The 13695-nt window shown below is 61.8% G+C and overlaps 1 protein-coding gene across 3 annotated transcripts in view; it reads left to right on the top strand.

Annotated features, from left to right (window-relative positions):
- CHST12 (carbohydrate sulfotransferase 12) overlaps positions 1 to 12766 on the top strand; it is a 36875-nt gene extending 24109 nt beyond the window's left edge. For 2 of the 3 annotated variants that reach the window (XM_062179875.1, XM_062179874.1), the window contains one exon: positions 11049 to 12766. In XM_062179875.1, coding sequence (XP_062035859.1) covers positions 11136 to 12371 — 1236 coding nt within the window. In that variant the 5' untranslated portion in view covers positions 11049 to 11135 and the 3' untranslated portion in view covers positions 12372 to 12766. Of the gene's footprint in view, positions 1 to 10152; positions 10357 to 11048 lie in introns of those variants that run through there. The other variant, XM_062179876.1, reaches the window with a different exon arrangement.
- The last annotated feature ends 929 nt before the right edge of the window (positions 12767 to 13695 follow it).

Raw genomic sequence — 13695 nt, 5'->3', positions numbered from 1 at the left:
CGTGGGCACGTCACCCTGTGGGCATGTCACCCCATCTACACATCACCCCGTGGGCACATCACCCTGTCTACACGTCACCCTGTGGGCACGTCACCCCATCTACACGTCACCCTGTGGGCACGTCACCCTGTGGGCATGTCACCCCGTCTACACGTCACCCCGTCTACACATCACCCCGTCTACATGTCACCCCATGGGCACGTCACCCCGTCTACATGTCACCCCATCTACACATCACCCCGTGGGCATGTCACCCCATCTACACGTCACCCCGTCTACATGTCACCCCGTGGGCATGTCACCCTGTCTACATGTCACCCCATCTACACGTCACCCCGTGGGCATGTCACCCCATCTATACGTCACCCCATCTATACATCACCCCGTGGGCACGTCACCCTGTCTACATGTCACCCCATCTACACGTCACCCCGTGGGCACGTCACCCTGTCTACATGTCACCCCGTCTACACGTCACTCCGTGGGCATGTCACCCTGTCTACATATCACCCCGTCTACACGTCACCCCGTGGGCACGTCACCCTGTCTACACATCACTCCGTGGGCACGTCACCCCGTGGGCATGTCACCCTGTCTACATATCACCCCATCTACACGTCACCCTGTGGGCACGTCACCCCATCTACATGTCACCCCGTCTACACGTCACTCCGTGGACATGTCACCCTGTCTACATATCACCCCGTCTACACGTCACCCCGTGGGCACGTCACCCTGTCTACACATCACTCCGTGGGCACGTCACCCCATCTACACGTCACCCCGTGGGCACGTCACCCCGTCTACATGTCACCCCATCTACATGTCACCCCGTCTACACGTCACCCCGTCTACACATCACCCCGTGGGCATGTCACCCCATCTACACGTCACCCCGTGGGCACGTCACCCCATCTACATGTCACCCCGTCTACACGTCACTCCGTGGGCACGTCACCCCATCTACATATCACCCCGTCTACACGTCACCCCGTGGGCACGTCACCCTGTCTACACGTCACCCCATCTACACATCACCCCGTGGGCACATCACCCTGTCTACACGTCACCCCGTGGGCACGTCACCCTGTGGGCATGTCACCCCGTGGGCACGTCACCCCATCTACACGTCACCCCGTCTACACGTCGCCCCGTCTACACGTCACCCTGTGGGCAGGCGTGACGAGGCCTCTGGCTGTCCTGGGGAAATCTTCAGGACCTATTTTCTTGTCCCCCCTGGAGTTCATATACCTCTTATCATACATTTTTTAAAATGTTCCCTTAGGGGGCTGGCACTGTGGTGCGGTAGGCTAAGCCTCCGCCTGCGGCGCCGGCATCCCACGTGGGCACTGGTTCTAGTCCCGGCTGCTGCTCTTCCGTTCCAGCTCTCTGCTGTGGCCTGGGAGGAGGGTGAGGTGTGACGTCACTGGCAGGCTCTCAGCTTAGCCGTCTGTTAATTCCATTGCGTATTTAATTCCTGCCTTAAAAAAGAGAGAGAGAGAGGGAGCTCCCAGCACGCCCACCGCTGGCTCACTCCCCAGATACTTGAAACTTCTGGGACCCAGCTGGGCCGAAGCTGGGAGCCAGGAACTCAACCCAGGTCTCCCACGTGGGTACTCGGCCCTCGTGTACTTGAGCCGTCACCGCTGCTCCCCAGGCACTCCTGTGGGGCTCGGGCGTCAGCTCTGGGCCACTCGCCCCAGTCCCTGAATCACACCGTGGTCCCACATGTGACTGTTGTTTCATTCCTGCAACCTCACGCTCCACTGTTGCAGCTCCGAGTCGTCCCCCCCGCCCCCGTTTTTGTTGTTGTTGTAAAATACACAAAGCGTACAGTGTACCATGGGGACTGTGAGGGCGCACGGTTCTGGCGCTCAGCGTGTTTCCATTGCTGTGCACCCGTCTCTGCGCCTGCCTCCAGCCCCTCCGTGCCCCCAGGCCGGAACCCGCACCCGTAGTCTCTCCGCCGCCTTCTCCCTCCCAGCCCGGCCCCCGCCACTGTACCTCCTGTCTGTGTGAACGAGCGGTCACCCAGTGTCCGGCCTTCTGTGACTGGCCTGCTTCATCCAGCACAGGGACCGTTCCGGGGCTGAAGAACGTTCCATCGAGGGGGCGGGCCACGTGTACCTGTCTGGCGTCGTGAGCCGTGCCGCTGTGAAGGCAGGCGTGCGGGGGTCTCTCCAAGACCCTGCTTTCAGCCGCGTCTAGAAGCGGGGTGGCTGGGCCGTGTTCCGAGGGGCCCGCCGTACTCTCCACTCCCACCAGCCCTGCACGCCCTCTCTGGGTTTTGCTGTTTGCCATCCCATGAGGCTGCAGCCATAACTCGCTGTGGGCCCTGCGGTCCCCTGATGGCCAGTGGGTGCGAGTGTCTTCATGTGGCTATCGGCCGTTCGTAGGTTGTCACTGCGCAGATGCTATCCATGTCCTGTGCCCACTTTTGAATTGTGTTCATTTCATTTATTTTTATTTTTTATTTTTTGACAGGCAGAGTGGACAGTGAGAGAGAGAGAGACAGAAAGGTCTTCCTTCCATTGATTCACCCCCTAAATGGCTGCTATGGCCGGTGCATCTCGCTGATCTGAAGCCAGGAGCCAGGTGCTTCTTCCTGGTCTCCCATGCGGGTGCAGGGCCCAAGCACTTGGGCCATCCTCCATTGCCTTCCCGGGCCACAGCAGAGAGCTGGCCTGGAAGAGGAGCAACCGGGACAGAATCCAGCGCCCCGACCGGGACTAGAACCTGGGGTGCCGGCGCCGCAGGCAGAGGATTAGCCTAGTGAGCCGTGGCGCCGGCCTATTTTTTATTTAACTTTTAGGAGTTCTTTATATATGAGCACTCCGGATATTAACACCTTGACATATACATGATTCACAACTGTTTTCTCCCCTTAAATGTCCTCTTGCTTTGTAGAGGGAATCTTTTCGTCTAAGCTTTGTGTAACACAAAAGTTTCCAGTTACACAGAAGTTTCTAATTTTCACGAAGTTGAATTGGTTTTTTCTTTTGCTGTGATGCCTTAGTTTTTTGTTGTCTCGTTTCCTTATTCTGCAACCTGATAGTTTGTTGCTTTTGAGATGACATCTTAGTTTACCTCATAGTCAGAGGCTTAGTGTTCCATTAGAAGGGCTCTGTGCATCTTGGTGAACACAGAATCTCCCCGTGGTAGTGAAAGCAGTGAGAGCTTCATACAGATACAGAAGACCGTTCAGGCAGGCCGTTGTCCCCGCCGTGCCCACGCCCGGGCACTCGCAGCCGCTCAGCGAACGCTCACCCAGACAGATGGGTGGTCAGGGGCTGTCCTCGCGTGGCTGTGGCCAGCGCCAGGCACTCGGGGCACCCTGGCGTGCAGTGGACCCTCCTGGCCCGAGGCTCTGCCCACTGCCTCTGTCCCCTGGGGCTCCCTCTGTCTTAGCTGTGTCCCGAGGGAGAACAGTGACGCCACGTTGGCAAGTGTTCAGGAAAGGAAGGGGGTCACTGCTCCCACGCCGAGCTGTGCCGTCCACTGCCCCATGAGGCTTCACCAACGGCAGTGACGCTGCTCCCCTGGACAGGGGCAGCCGGGCCCGGGCACCTCGCTTCTCCCCCTTGGGCCCCTGTGTTCAGCGGAGCGCAGACCCACGGCCATCCTGCCTGTTTGATGTGACCCCTTCCAAGGCGCCACAAGGCCGCCCCCCCACTTGCCCTGTGCCGCGCTCCACCCGGGAGCGTCACTGTTTTAAACTCGCTCCTGCCTTCAGGCGTTTGTGCAGATCTGGGCGTGAGTCAGACCTGACCTGTCACTCGCCGTCTCGTCATCTTGTTCATTTTCTTCCCGGCACACGTCAGCCAGCCCGACGCTGTCGTGTGCACGGTCTCTGTGCCTCTGTCTCCCCTCTGGAGTGTCAGCCCCAGGGAGACAGGAGCCGGTCTCGCTCCCCGCTGTGCCCTTAGCACTGAGAGCAGTGCCTGTCCCGCGTGTTTAGTGTCTCTGCACACATTCCCTGAGTGCATGAATGGATGGACGTAGAAGAGGTAAACGCCGAGTGGTGTGGGTGAGCTGCAGGCGGGGTGTTGGCGGGTGCTCTGTGAGCCACGTGGTGCCCAGCGGCCTGTGCAGCACCAACTGCAGGAGGAGGTGGCCAGCGATGCCGCCACGTGACAGGTGCGCAGGTGGGATCAGGGCTCAAGCAGATGGGGGAACGACAAAGCCCCGTCTTCAGCAGGGTGAGGTCGCAGCCCTGAGGTAGGTTGTAGGTGGACCCAGGTGCCTGCTGGTGGAGGGGTTTCCTAGTGAGACTGGCTGGTGAGATGGGGACCCTGCCAGCAGGACTAGGGGCGTTGAGGTTGGCGAGGGGGGAAACTTTAAACTGGTGATGCTGGAGTTACCAGGGAAGCCAACAGTGAGGCGCTTCGAGTGGTTTTCCCCGGAGCCAGGTGTGCAGAGCTGTGGGTAGTCAGCAGTCCTGGTGGCGCCTCGCCACGGGCCGTGCTGACCACACCATGGGTCCCTGTCCCCTTGCCCATGTCCACACCCACTGCATAACCAGACCGTAGCCGGCTTTTCCACGTGGCTACCCAGGGTGGAGAGTACCGGTTCCTGCTGCGTGGCGTAAGTGATCTTGCTATAAACTGACTGTCTCTCTGCTTGGTTATTACTTATTTGAAAGGCAGAGAGAGAGAGATCTCGCATCTGTTGATCCACGCCCCAGCTCACAGCAACCTCCGGGGCTCAGCCAGGCTAAAGCCAGGAGCTGGGAACTTCATCCGGACCCCCTGTGGGTGGGAGGGGCCCAGGACTTGCTCTGTCACCTGTGGTCCCCCAGGAGGAAGCTGGAACTGGAAACAGAGTGGGGGAAGAACCCAGGCACTCTGATAGGGGGTGTCGTGTCTTGTCTTTTTTTAAAGATTTATTTTATTTGCTTGGAAGGCAGAGTTAGAGGGAAAGATACATAGAGATCTTCACCCACTAATTCAGTTCCCAAATGGCCACAACCACTAGGGCTAGGCCGATTCGGAGCCAGGAGCCAGGGGCTTCATCTGGGCCCCAGCCCTTGGGCCATCCTCAGCTGCTTTCCCAGGCACCTTAGCAGAGAACTGGATCGGAAGTGGAGCAGCCGGGACTCCAACCAGAGCCCAGACGGGATGTCAGCATTGCAGGCAGTGGCTTTACCTGCTAGGCAACAGCGTCAGTCCCTTAGCTCACCTTTCAAAGGGAATTAACGTGCTCAGACCCAGGGAGCTGCTGAGGTGCGCGCCGCCCTGCCCCGGGCGTCCCTCTGGGGCCGGCTGCAGAGTGACGGCGAAGCTTCCGTGTGAAGCCGTGATCCTGAGGTGATAGTGTTGTAGTGCAGGACTCCAAGTGAGGGGGAACTTTCGTTAAACATCTCTTATTAAGAGAGGACACGTTCTCTTTGAACTTGACACTGGTACTCAGAACCGTTAACAAAGACCTCAGTGAGCCAGATCCCCCTCGGCCGGGGCGGGGGTGGGCGGGGTGCCAGCTGGCGTTCACGGTAAATTTCAGTTGACTTAAATCCTGCTCTGAGTCACAACTGGCCTTGGGGTTGTGTTAGGGACACTGTCAGTCAGGGACCAATGCCTACAGCACCGTTTTCCTGCCCACAGGGGACAGACGTCCAAGATGCTGGGACCACACCTGTGCCGGCGTGTGTGCTGGGGTCACACCTGTGCCGGCGTGTGAGCTGGGGTCACACCTCTGCCGGGGTGTGAGCTGGGACCACACCTGTGCCGGCATGTGAGCTGGGGTCACACCTGTGCCGGCGTGTGAGCTGGGACCACACCTGTGCCGGGGTGTGTGTTGGGACCACACCTGTGCCGGGGTGTGTGTGCTGGGATCACACCTCTGCCGGGGTGTGTGTTGGGACCACACCTGTGCCGGGGTGTGTGAGCTGGGGTCACACCTGTGCCGGCGTGTGAGCTGGGGTCACACCTGTGCCGGCGTGTGAGCTGGGGTCACACCTGTGCCGGCGTGTGAGCTGGGACCACACCTGTGCCGGCGTGTGAGCTGGGACCACACCTGTGCCGGCGTGTGTGCTGGGGTCACACCTGTGCCGGCGTGTGTGTTGGGACCACACCTGTGCCGGCGTGTGAGCTGGGGTCACACCTGTGCCGGCGTGTGTGTTGGGACCACACCTGTGCCGGGGTGTGAGCTGGGACCACACCTGTGCCGGGGTGTGTGAGCTGGGGTCACACCTGTGCCGGCGTGTGAGCTGGGGTCACACCTGTGCCAGCGTGTGAGCTGGGACCACACCTGTGCCGGCGTGTGAGCTGGGGTCACACCTGTGCCGGCGTGTGTGCTGGGGTCACACCTGTGCCGGCGTGTGTGTTGGGACCACACCTGTGCCGGTGTGTGTGCTGGGATCACACCTCTGCCGGGGTGTGTGTTGGGACCACACCTGTGCCGGGGTGTGTGAGCTGGGGTCACACCTGTGCCGGCGTGTGAGCTGGGGTCACACCTGTGCCGGCGTGTGAGCTGGGACCACACCTGTGCCGGCGTGTGTGCTGGGACCACACCTGTGCCGGGGTGTGAGCTGGGGTCACACCTGTGCCGGCGTGTGAGCTGGGGTCACACCTGTGCCGGCGTGTGAGCTGGGACCACACCTGTGTCAGTGTGTGAGCTGGGGTCACACCTGTGCCGGCGTGTGAGCTGGGACCACACCTGTGTCAGTGTGTGAGCTGGGACCACACCTGTGCCGGGGTCTGTGTTGGGACCACACCTGTGCCGGCGTGTGTGTTGGGACCACACCTGTGCCGGCGTGTGTGCTGGGACCACACCTGTGCCGGCATGTGAGCTGGGACCACACCTGTGCCGGGGTGTGTGCCGGGACCACACCTGTGCCGGGGTGTGTGTACTGGGACCACACCTGTGTCGGTGTGTGAGCCGGGGTCACACCTGTGCGGGAGGGAGCTTCGGCAGTGAGTCCCCTGGCGAGGGAGGAGCTATTGATTCTGTCACCGCACGCTGAGCTACAGGACAGCTGTGTTGAGTGACGGAAGCCGGAGTTCAGGAGCAGATCCTGTGTGGGTCCACCCCTGCGCCGCTCTTCAGACGCCAGCTCACTCCCAGTGAACCGGCGGTTGCTGGCGGGTGGAGTGGGGGGACTGCCTGGGGCACAAGTAATGCCAGAACCCTGACTGTGGTGGTGGCCTGGTGGGCTCCTGCCTTTGTATACAGATCTCTGGTGTGTGCCAGCCAGACCTGGGACACGTGTGTGTGTGTGTGCAGCTCCCTGGTGTGTGCCAGCCAGACCTGGGACACGTGTGTGTGTGTGCAGCCCCCTGGTGTGTGCCAGCCAGACCTGGGACATGTGTGTGTGTGTGCAGCTCCCTGGTGTGTGCCAGCCAGACCTGGGACATGTGTGTGTGTGTGCAGCCCCCTGGTGTGTGCCAGCCAGACCTGGGACACGCGCGTGTGTGTATGTGTGCACAGCCCCCTGGTGTGTGCCAGCCAGACCTGGGACATGTGTGTGTGTGTGCAGCCCCCTGGTGTGTGCCAGCCAGACCTGGGACACGCGCGTGTGTGTATGTGTGCACAGCCCCCTGGTGTGTGCCAGCCAGACCTGGGACATGTGTGTGTGTGTGCAGCCCCCTGGTGTGTGCCAGCCAGACCTGGGACACGTGTGTGTGTGTGTGTGTGTGCAGCCCCCTGGTGTGTGCCAGCCAGGCCTGGGACGTGTGTGTGTGTGTGTGTGCAGCCCCCTGGGTACCAGCCAGGCCTGGGACACGTGTGTGTGTGTGCACAGCCCCCTGGTGTGTGCCAGCCAGACCTGGGACATGTGTGTGTGTGTGTGCAGCCCCCTGGTGTGTGCCAGCCAGACCTGGGACATGTGTGTGTGTGTGTGCAGCCCCCTGGGTACCAGCCAGGCCTGGGACACGTGTGTGTGTGTGCACAGCCCCCTGGTGTGTGCCAGCCAGACCTGGGACACGTATGTGTGTGTGTGTGTGTGCAGCCCCCTGGTGTGTGCCAGCCAGACCTGGGACACGTGTGTGTGTGTGTGCAGCCCCCTGGTGTGTACCAGCCAGGCCTTGGACATGTGTGTGTGTGTGTGCAACCCCCTGGTGTGTGCCAGCCAGACCTGGGACATGTGTGTGTGTGTGTGTGTGCAGCCCCCTGGGTACCAGCCAGGCCTGGGACTTGTGTGTGTGTGTGTGTGCGCGCAGCCCCCTGGGTACCAGCCAGACCTGGGACATGTGTGTGTGTGTGTGCAGCCCCCTGGTGTGTGCCAGCCAGACCTGGGACACATGTGTATGTGTGTGTGCAGCCCCCTGGTGTGTGCCAGCCAGGCCTCAGGGCAGTTCCCTAGCAGAGAGCTTGGAGCAGAGGGAGGCGGGGGCCTCCTGCAGGTGCACTGGGTTTGCTGTGGGGCCTCCTCAGCTGTGACCAGGACGCTGCCGCTCCCCGGCACGTGTGTCGAGCGCGTGCTGGTCCAGCAGTCCGGACGCCACTTGGGATGCAGCACCCCCTGTGGGAGTGCCTGGTTCCAGTCCTGGCTCTGCTCCTCACGGTGCTTCCCTGTGGGCACACACCTGGGAGTCCCTACGAGGGTCCCTGCCGGCCATGGGGGACCTGCATGTGGTCCCCAGCTCCTGGCTTTGGCCTGGCCTAACCCTAGTTGTTGTGGGCATTTAAAATAAAAAAAAAATTCCTGTAGAGTACAGAAGTGTTGCACATACAATACTCCTCTTAGCGTGGGACTGAGCAGGAGCTCGGTGCACGGGAGCTGCTGTTGAAGAGATGTTACACACACACACACGTGCACACTCGTGTGTGCACACTGTCTTCAGAAAGTTCACAGAAAATACATATCGTGGAAACTACCCCAAAATAAACTTGCATTTTTATTCCATTTTTGCATGAACTTTCTGAAGTAACCACATACATTATTGTCCTAAAAATATTTTCATCAATTCTTTTCCTTATAACTAAACTGAAGTTTCATTAACGCATCAATAAAAAGACAGGGTCCCGCATAGCAGATAAAGCTGCCCCCTGCGACACCGGCATCCCATATGGGCGCCGGTTCAAGACCCAGCTGCTCCACTTCAATCCAGCTCTCTGCTATGGCCTGGGAAAGCAGTAGAAGATGGCCCAAGTCCTTGGGCCCCTGCACCCACGTGCGAGACCCAGGAGAAGCTCCTGGCTTCGGATCGGCGCAGTTTTGGCTGTTGTAGTCATTTGGGGAGTGAACCAGCAGAAGGAAGACCTCTGGCTCTCTCTGCCTCTGCCTCTCTGTAACTCTGCCTTTCAAATACATAAATAAACCTTTGAAAAGAAAAAACATGTTTATTTATTTAAAAGACAGAGTGGCAGAGGTCTTCCATCTCCTGGTTCACTCCCCAAGTGGCCACAATGGCCAGGGATGGGCCAGCCTGAAACCAGGACCCTAGAGCTCCCTCAGGTCTCCCATGTGGGTGCAGGGGCCCACGTACTTGGATGATCTTCCACTGCTTTCCCAGGCGCATTAGCGGGGAGCTGGATCAGGAGTGGAGCAGCCCGGACTTGGCCCAGTGCTCTGATGTGGGTAGGATGCCAGCACTGCAGGCAGCAGCGTAGCCCGGTGTGTCAGCGCAGGCCCTCTGTGATCCACTTCTAGGAACAGACTGTAGACACCTGCGTCCCATCTCAGGGTGCCGGGTCCGGGTCCCATCCCCAGCTCCTGACGGCAGCCGGTGACGGCTCAGTAGTCAGCTTTCTGTCCCCCACGGGGGGACTGCAGTTCGTTTCCAGCTGCCGCCTGTGGCCGTGGTCTGACCGAGCCGTCAAGGAGATTGGAGAGTCCGGCGGCTCTGGTTTTCCGCCCAGCTATCTGCGCCTCACAGACACCCGTCAGTTGCAAGCAGGCGGTGACATCTGCGTGTGGACGGCTGTGAGCCGCGCCGAGAGCTGCGGTGTTTCCTGCTCCTCCTCCCGCCGACCCCAGGAGCACAGTGCGGGGAGGACTCCCGGCACCGGCGGCGAGGGGCCCCAGTCCCGGCAGTGTTCCCTGACCTTTCCTCGAGGCTGCCGTTGGCTGCGAGTGCGCGTACCAAGCGTGTGGAGCAGCCGCGCACCACGCAGGGGCCCCGGGTGCCGGCCGCCCCCGGCGAGGGCTCCGCCAGCTGCCGGGCCGCCCTGCAGTTTGGTTGGATTTCCTTTCCCCTAGTGGTGTGCCGAGAACTCCAGGGACCCAGGAGACAACCAGTGAAGGTGACGAGGGCCAGAGAACATTCTGGGTGACACCGGGTGGTTATTTTAGCAGCCCCCCGTGGAAGCCCACCGTGTGTGCGCTGCCCTCACTGTGCGCATGTGAGACCCCGTGAGAAAGGCGCAGTGCACAGCAGGTGTCCACACGGCAGCTGGGAAAACCTGCCAAGAGCCAGGGTAGGAGCTCTTCTCTTTATTTTCTAGGTTTGTGTATCTGTTCCAAAGGCAGAGGGACAGAGAAAGAGGGAGACACAGACAGGCAGCGCTGTCTTCCATCCTCTGGTGCAATCCCCAAATGTCACCGCACTGGCCCCGGGCCAGGGTGAAGCCAGGAGCCAGGAACTCCCTCCGGGTCTCCCCTCTGGGTGACCGGGACCTAAGTCGTGGGCTGTGGACTGCTGACTTCCAGGAGACTAGATCCGAAGTGCTGAGTAGCCAGCACTCAGACCTGGGCTGTGGGTGTCCCAAGTGGCACTCAGCCTGGCCCGCGGTAGTAGTGGCACAGGAAAGAGTGTGTTGGGAGGGCGCCTTCAGCGTTTGCAGACTGTCCCTGTGTCTCCCCTGGCCCCCAGGGCTGCCCCCTGAGTGACGGGCTCCTATAGGCCTGCCCCCTTTCAGCACGGCGGTGGAAGGGCCCTCGCTGGCCTCGTGGGTCACACTCGACGCCTTTGGGTCCCGCTGTGTGGCGTCAGTCACGTCACACGAGAAGGGAGAGTGCTGACCGCGAATCCAGGGCACGTGGAGGTGGGGTGGGGGACGGCCAGGGAGCAAGCACCTGCCCCCCGCCCCAGCCGTGCACAGCAGACGCGCCCGGGGGAAAACGCTCGCTGGGCCTGGCTCTCTGATGTCGTCTGTCCTTGCCCCCCCAGGCTCCTCCACGCAATGTCCCCCCTCCCCGTGAAGCTGAAGTGAGAGAGGTTCCAGGCGGGCGGCCCGGCCCCCGGCCCAGGGCCAGGATGGCCAAGACCCGGCTCTTCCGGCTGTGGCTGGTGCTGGGCTCCGTGCTCACGGTCTTGCTCATCATCGCCTACTGGGACAACGTGGGCGCCGCGCACTTCTACCTGCACACGTCCCTGTCCAGGCCGCACCCGCTGGAGCCCCTCCCCACCGCCGGGCAAGGGGCCGAGGAGCTCGGGCCGGGCGTCCACGACTTCTTCAGTAAGCTCCTCGGCTCTGGCGCAAAGCCAAACGACCCCTCCCCAAGAGAGACGGAGCGGCCGCCGGGGCCGGGCTCCCTGGAGGAGAGTGTGCGGGGCTACGACTGGTCCCCGCACGGCGCCCAGCACAGCGCCGACCAGGGCCGGCAGCAGGCCGCCCGGAGGAGCGTGCTGCGGGACTTCTGCGCCAACTCCAGCCTGGCCTTCCCCACCAAGGGGCGCTCGTTCGACGACATCCCCAACTACGAGCTGAACCACCTCATCGTGGACGACCGCCACGGCGTCATCTACTGCTACGTGCCCAAGGTGGCCTGCACCAACTGGAAGCGCGTGATGATCGTGCTCAGCGAGAGCCTGTCGGACCGCGGCGCCCCGTACCGCGACCCCCTGGCCATCCCCCGCGAGCACGTGCACAACGCCAGCGCCCACCTGACCTTCAACAAGTTCTGGCGGCGCTACGGCAAGTTCTCGCGGCACCTCATGAAGGCCAAGCTGAAGAAGTACACCAAGTTCCTGTTCGTGCGCGAGCCCTTCGTGCGCCTCATCTCGGCCTTCCGCAGCAAGTTCGAGCTGGAGAACGAGGAGTTCTACCGCAAGTTCGCCGTGCCCATGCTGCGGCTCTACGCCAACCGCACCAGCCCGCCCGCCTCCGCCAGCCAGGCCTTCCGTGCCGGCCTCAAGGTCTCCTTCGCCAACTTCATCCAGTACCTGCTGGACCCGCTCACCGAGAGGCTGGCGCCCTTCAACGAGCACTGGCGGCAGGTGTACCGCCTGTGCCACCCGTGCCAGATCGACTACGACTTCGTGGGCAAGCTGGAGACGCTGGACGAGGACGCCGCCCAGCTGCTGCGGCTGCTCAAGGTGGACACGCGCCTGCACTTCCCCCCGAGCTACCGGAACAGGACCGCCAGCAGCTGGGAGGAGCACTGGTTCGCCCAGATCCCCCTGGCCTGGAGGCAGCAGCTCTACAAACTCTACGAGGCCGACTTCGTCCTCTTCGGCTACCCCAAGCCCGAAAACCTCCTCAGAGACTGAGCGCGGGACGCCCCGGCACCTGCTGCCCGCCCCGCCGCACCTGCGCCGTCCGGAGAGCCGGAACCCAGCACGCTCGCTGCAGCCTCGCCTAGCCCGCGCCCTGCGGGCCGGACGCGCCGTTCACTCCGCTGCCTAGCCACTCAGTACTGTGTCGATAATGTTTTTTTTTAAGATTAATATATTTCAGATATTTAATACGAGAGGGGAGGGGTGCTGGATAAAGTGTGGCGGCTGCCCTTTCTGCCTGCTCCGCCGTGGTTCTGTCTGAGCGACCGGGGCCCCCAGGGGCGTGCCGAGTCATTGAGCGTCTGGCCCCGGGCCTCAGAAACCGGGCGCGGGAAGGGGGTGTCGTGGTGGTCCTCCGTGGGGGCAGGCCGCACCTGTGCCTTTAAGAAGGGTAGCCGAGGAATGCTTCGGGGTGAAAGCTGTCTAGGCAGTGCCGCCGCCGCAGGCGAGATCCTGAGTTCTCCGTGAGCCGGAGCACAGCTAAGCACGCCTGGAGGTCAGGGCTGTGGACACGGGGCTTCCGACCCCTCTGTCCCCCGGGCCCTGGCTTGGAGGACCGCGGTGGAGCGTCCCGGCCCACCCGAAGGCGGGGATCGGGCCGTCAGGAGAACGCGTGGCTGCTGTGCTGGCCTGGAGGGCCCTGCTGGCTGGTGCGGCGCCAGTGTGAAAGGGGCCGGGCTGGTCCAAGGCGGCCGCGGAGCCGAACTCCTTTGCGGTTTTTGCTTCTAGCCCGTGCTTAGGCGTTCGCACCACGCTTGGCCATCCCTGTTCGTCTGCTGTGTGCCCTGCTCACACAGGACAGCCCAGCTCTGTGTGGCGGCCTTGCCTCTCCCAGGTCCCTGGGGACTGGGGCCCGTCGGGGCCGTGCCCGGTGCTCAGTCTCCCAGGGTCTCCACCCCGTTTTGAACCTTCCCTCTCCATACCGTGGGCAGCAGGATGCTCCCGCGTGAGAGCCCAGTGTTGAAACCTGGCACAGCAGGTGGGACGCCTCATCCCGCGTCACAGTGCCTGTGCTGAGCCCCAGCTCCGCTCCCGGTTCCAGCCCCAGCTCTCCACCCTGGAGGCAGCGGGCGGTGGCTCAGGCCCTCGGGTCCCCTCCCAGGCTCCTAGGTTTGTCCTGGCCCAGCCTCGGCTGTGGTGGGAATTCTGGGAGTGAACCAGCGTGTGCGAGTTCTCTGTCTACCTCCAAAAAAAGGAAAAAAAAAAGTTTTCCGAAGAGCAGTTGCCACTGTGGCGTCTGTCGGGCCCCTGCCCAGCGGTGCTTGTCTTGGGCACTGAGGTGCCAGCCACGTGCTGGTCACCAGGCAGAACTCTGGCC

This window comes from Lepus europaeus, chromosome 21, assembly GCF_033115175.1.
Source record: "Lepus europaeus isolate LE1 chromosome 21, mLepTim1.pri, whole genome shotgun sequence".
Taxonomy (NCBI): domain Eukaryota; kingdom Metazoa; phylum Chordata; class Mammalia; order Lagomorpha; family Leporidae; genus Lepus; species Lepus europaeus.
This window is presented reverse-complemented; position numbering and strand designations above follow the sequence as displayed.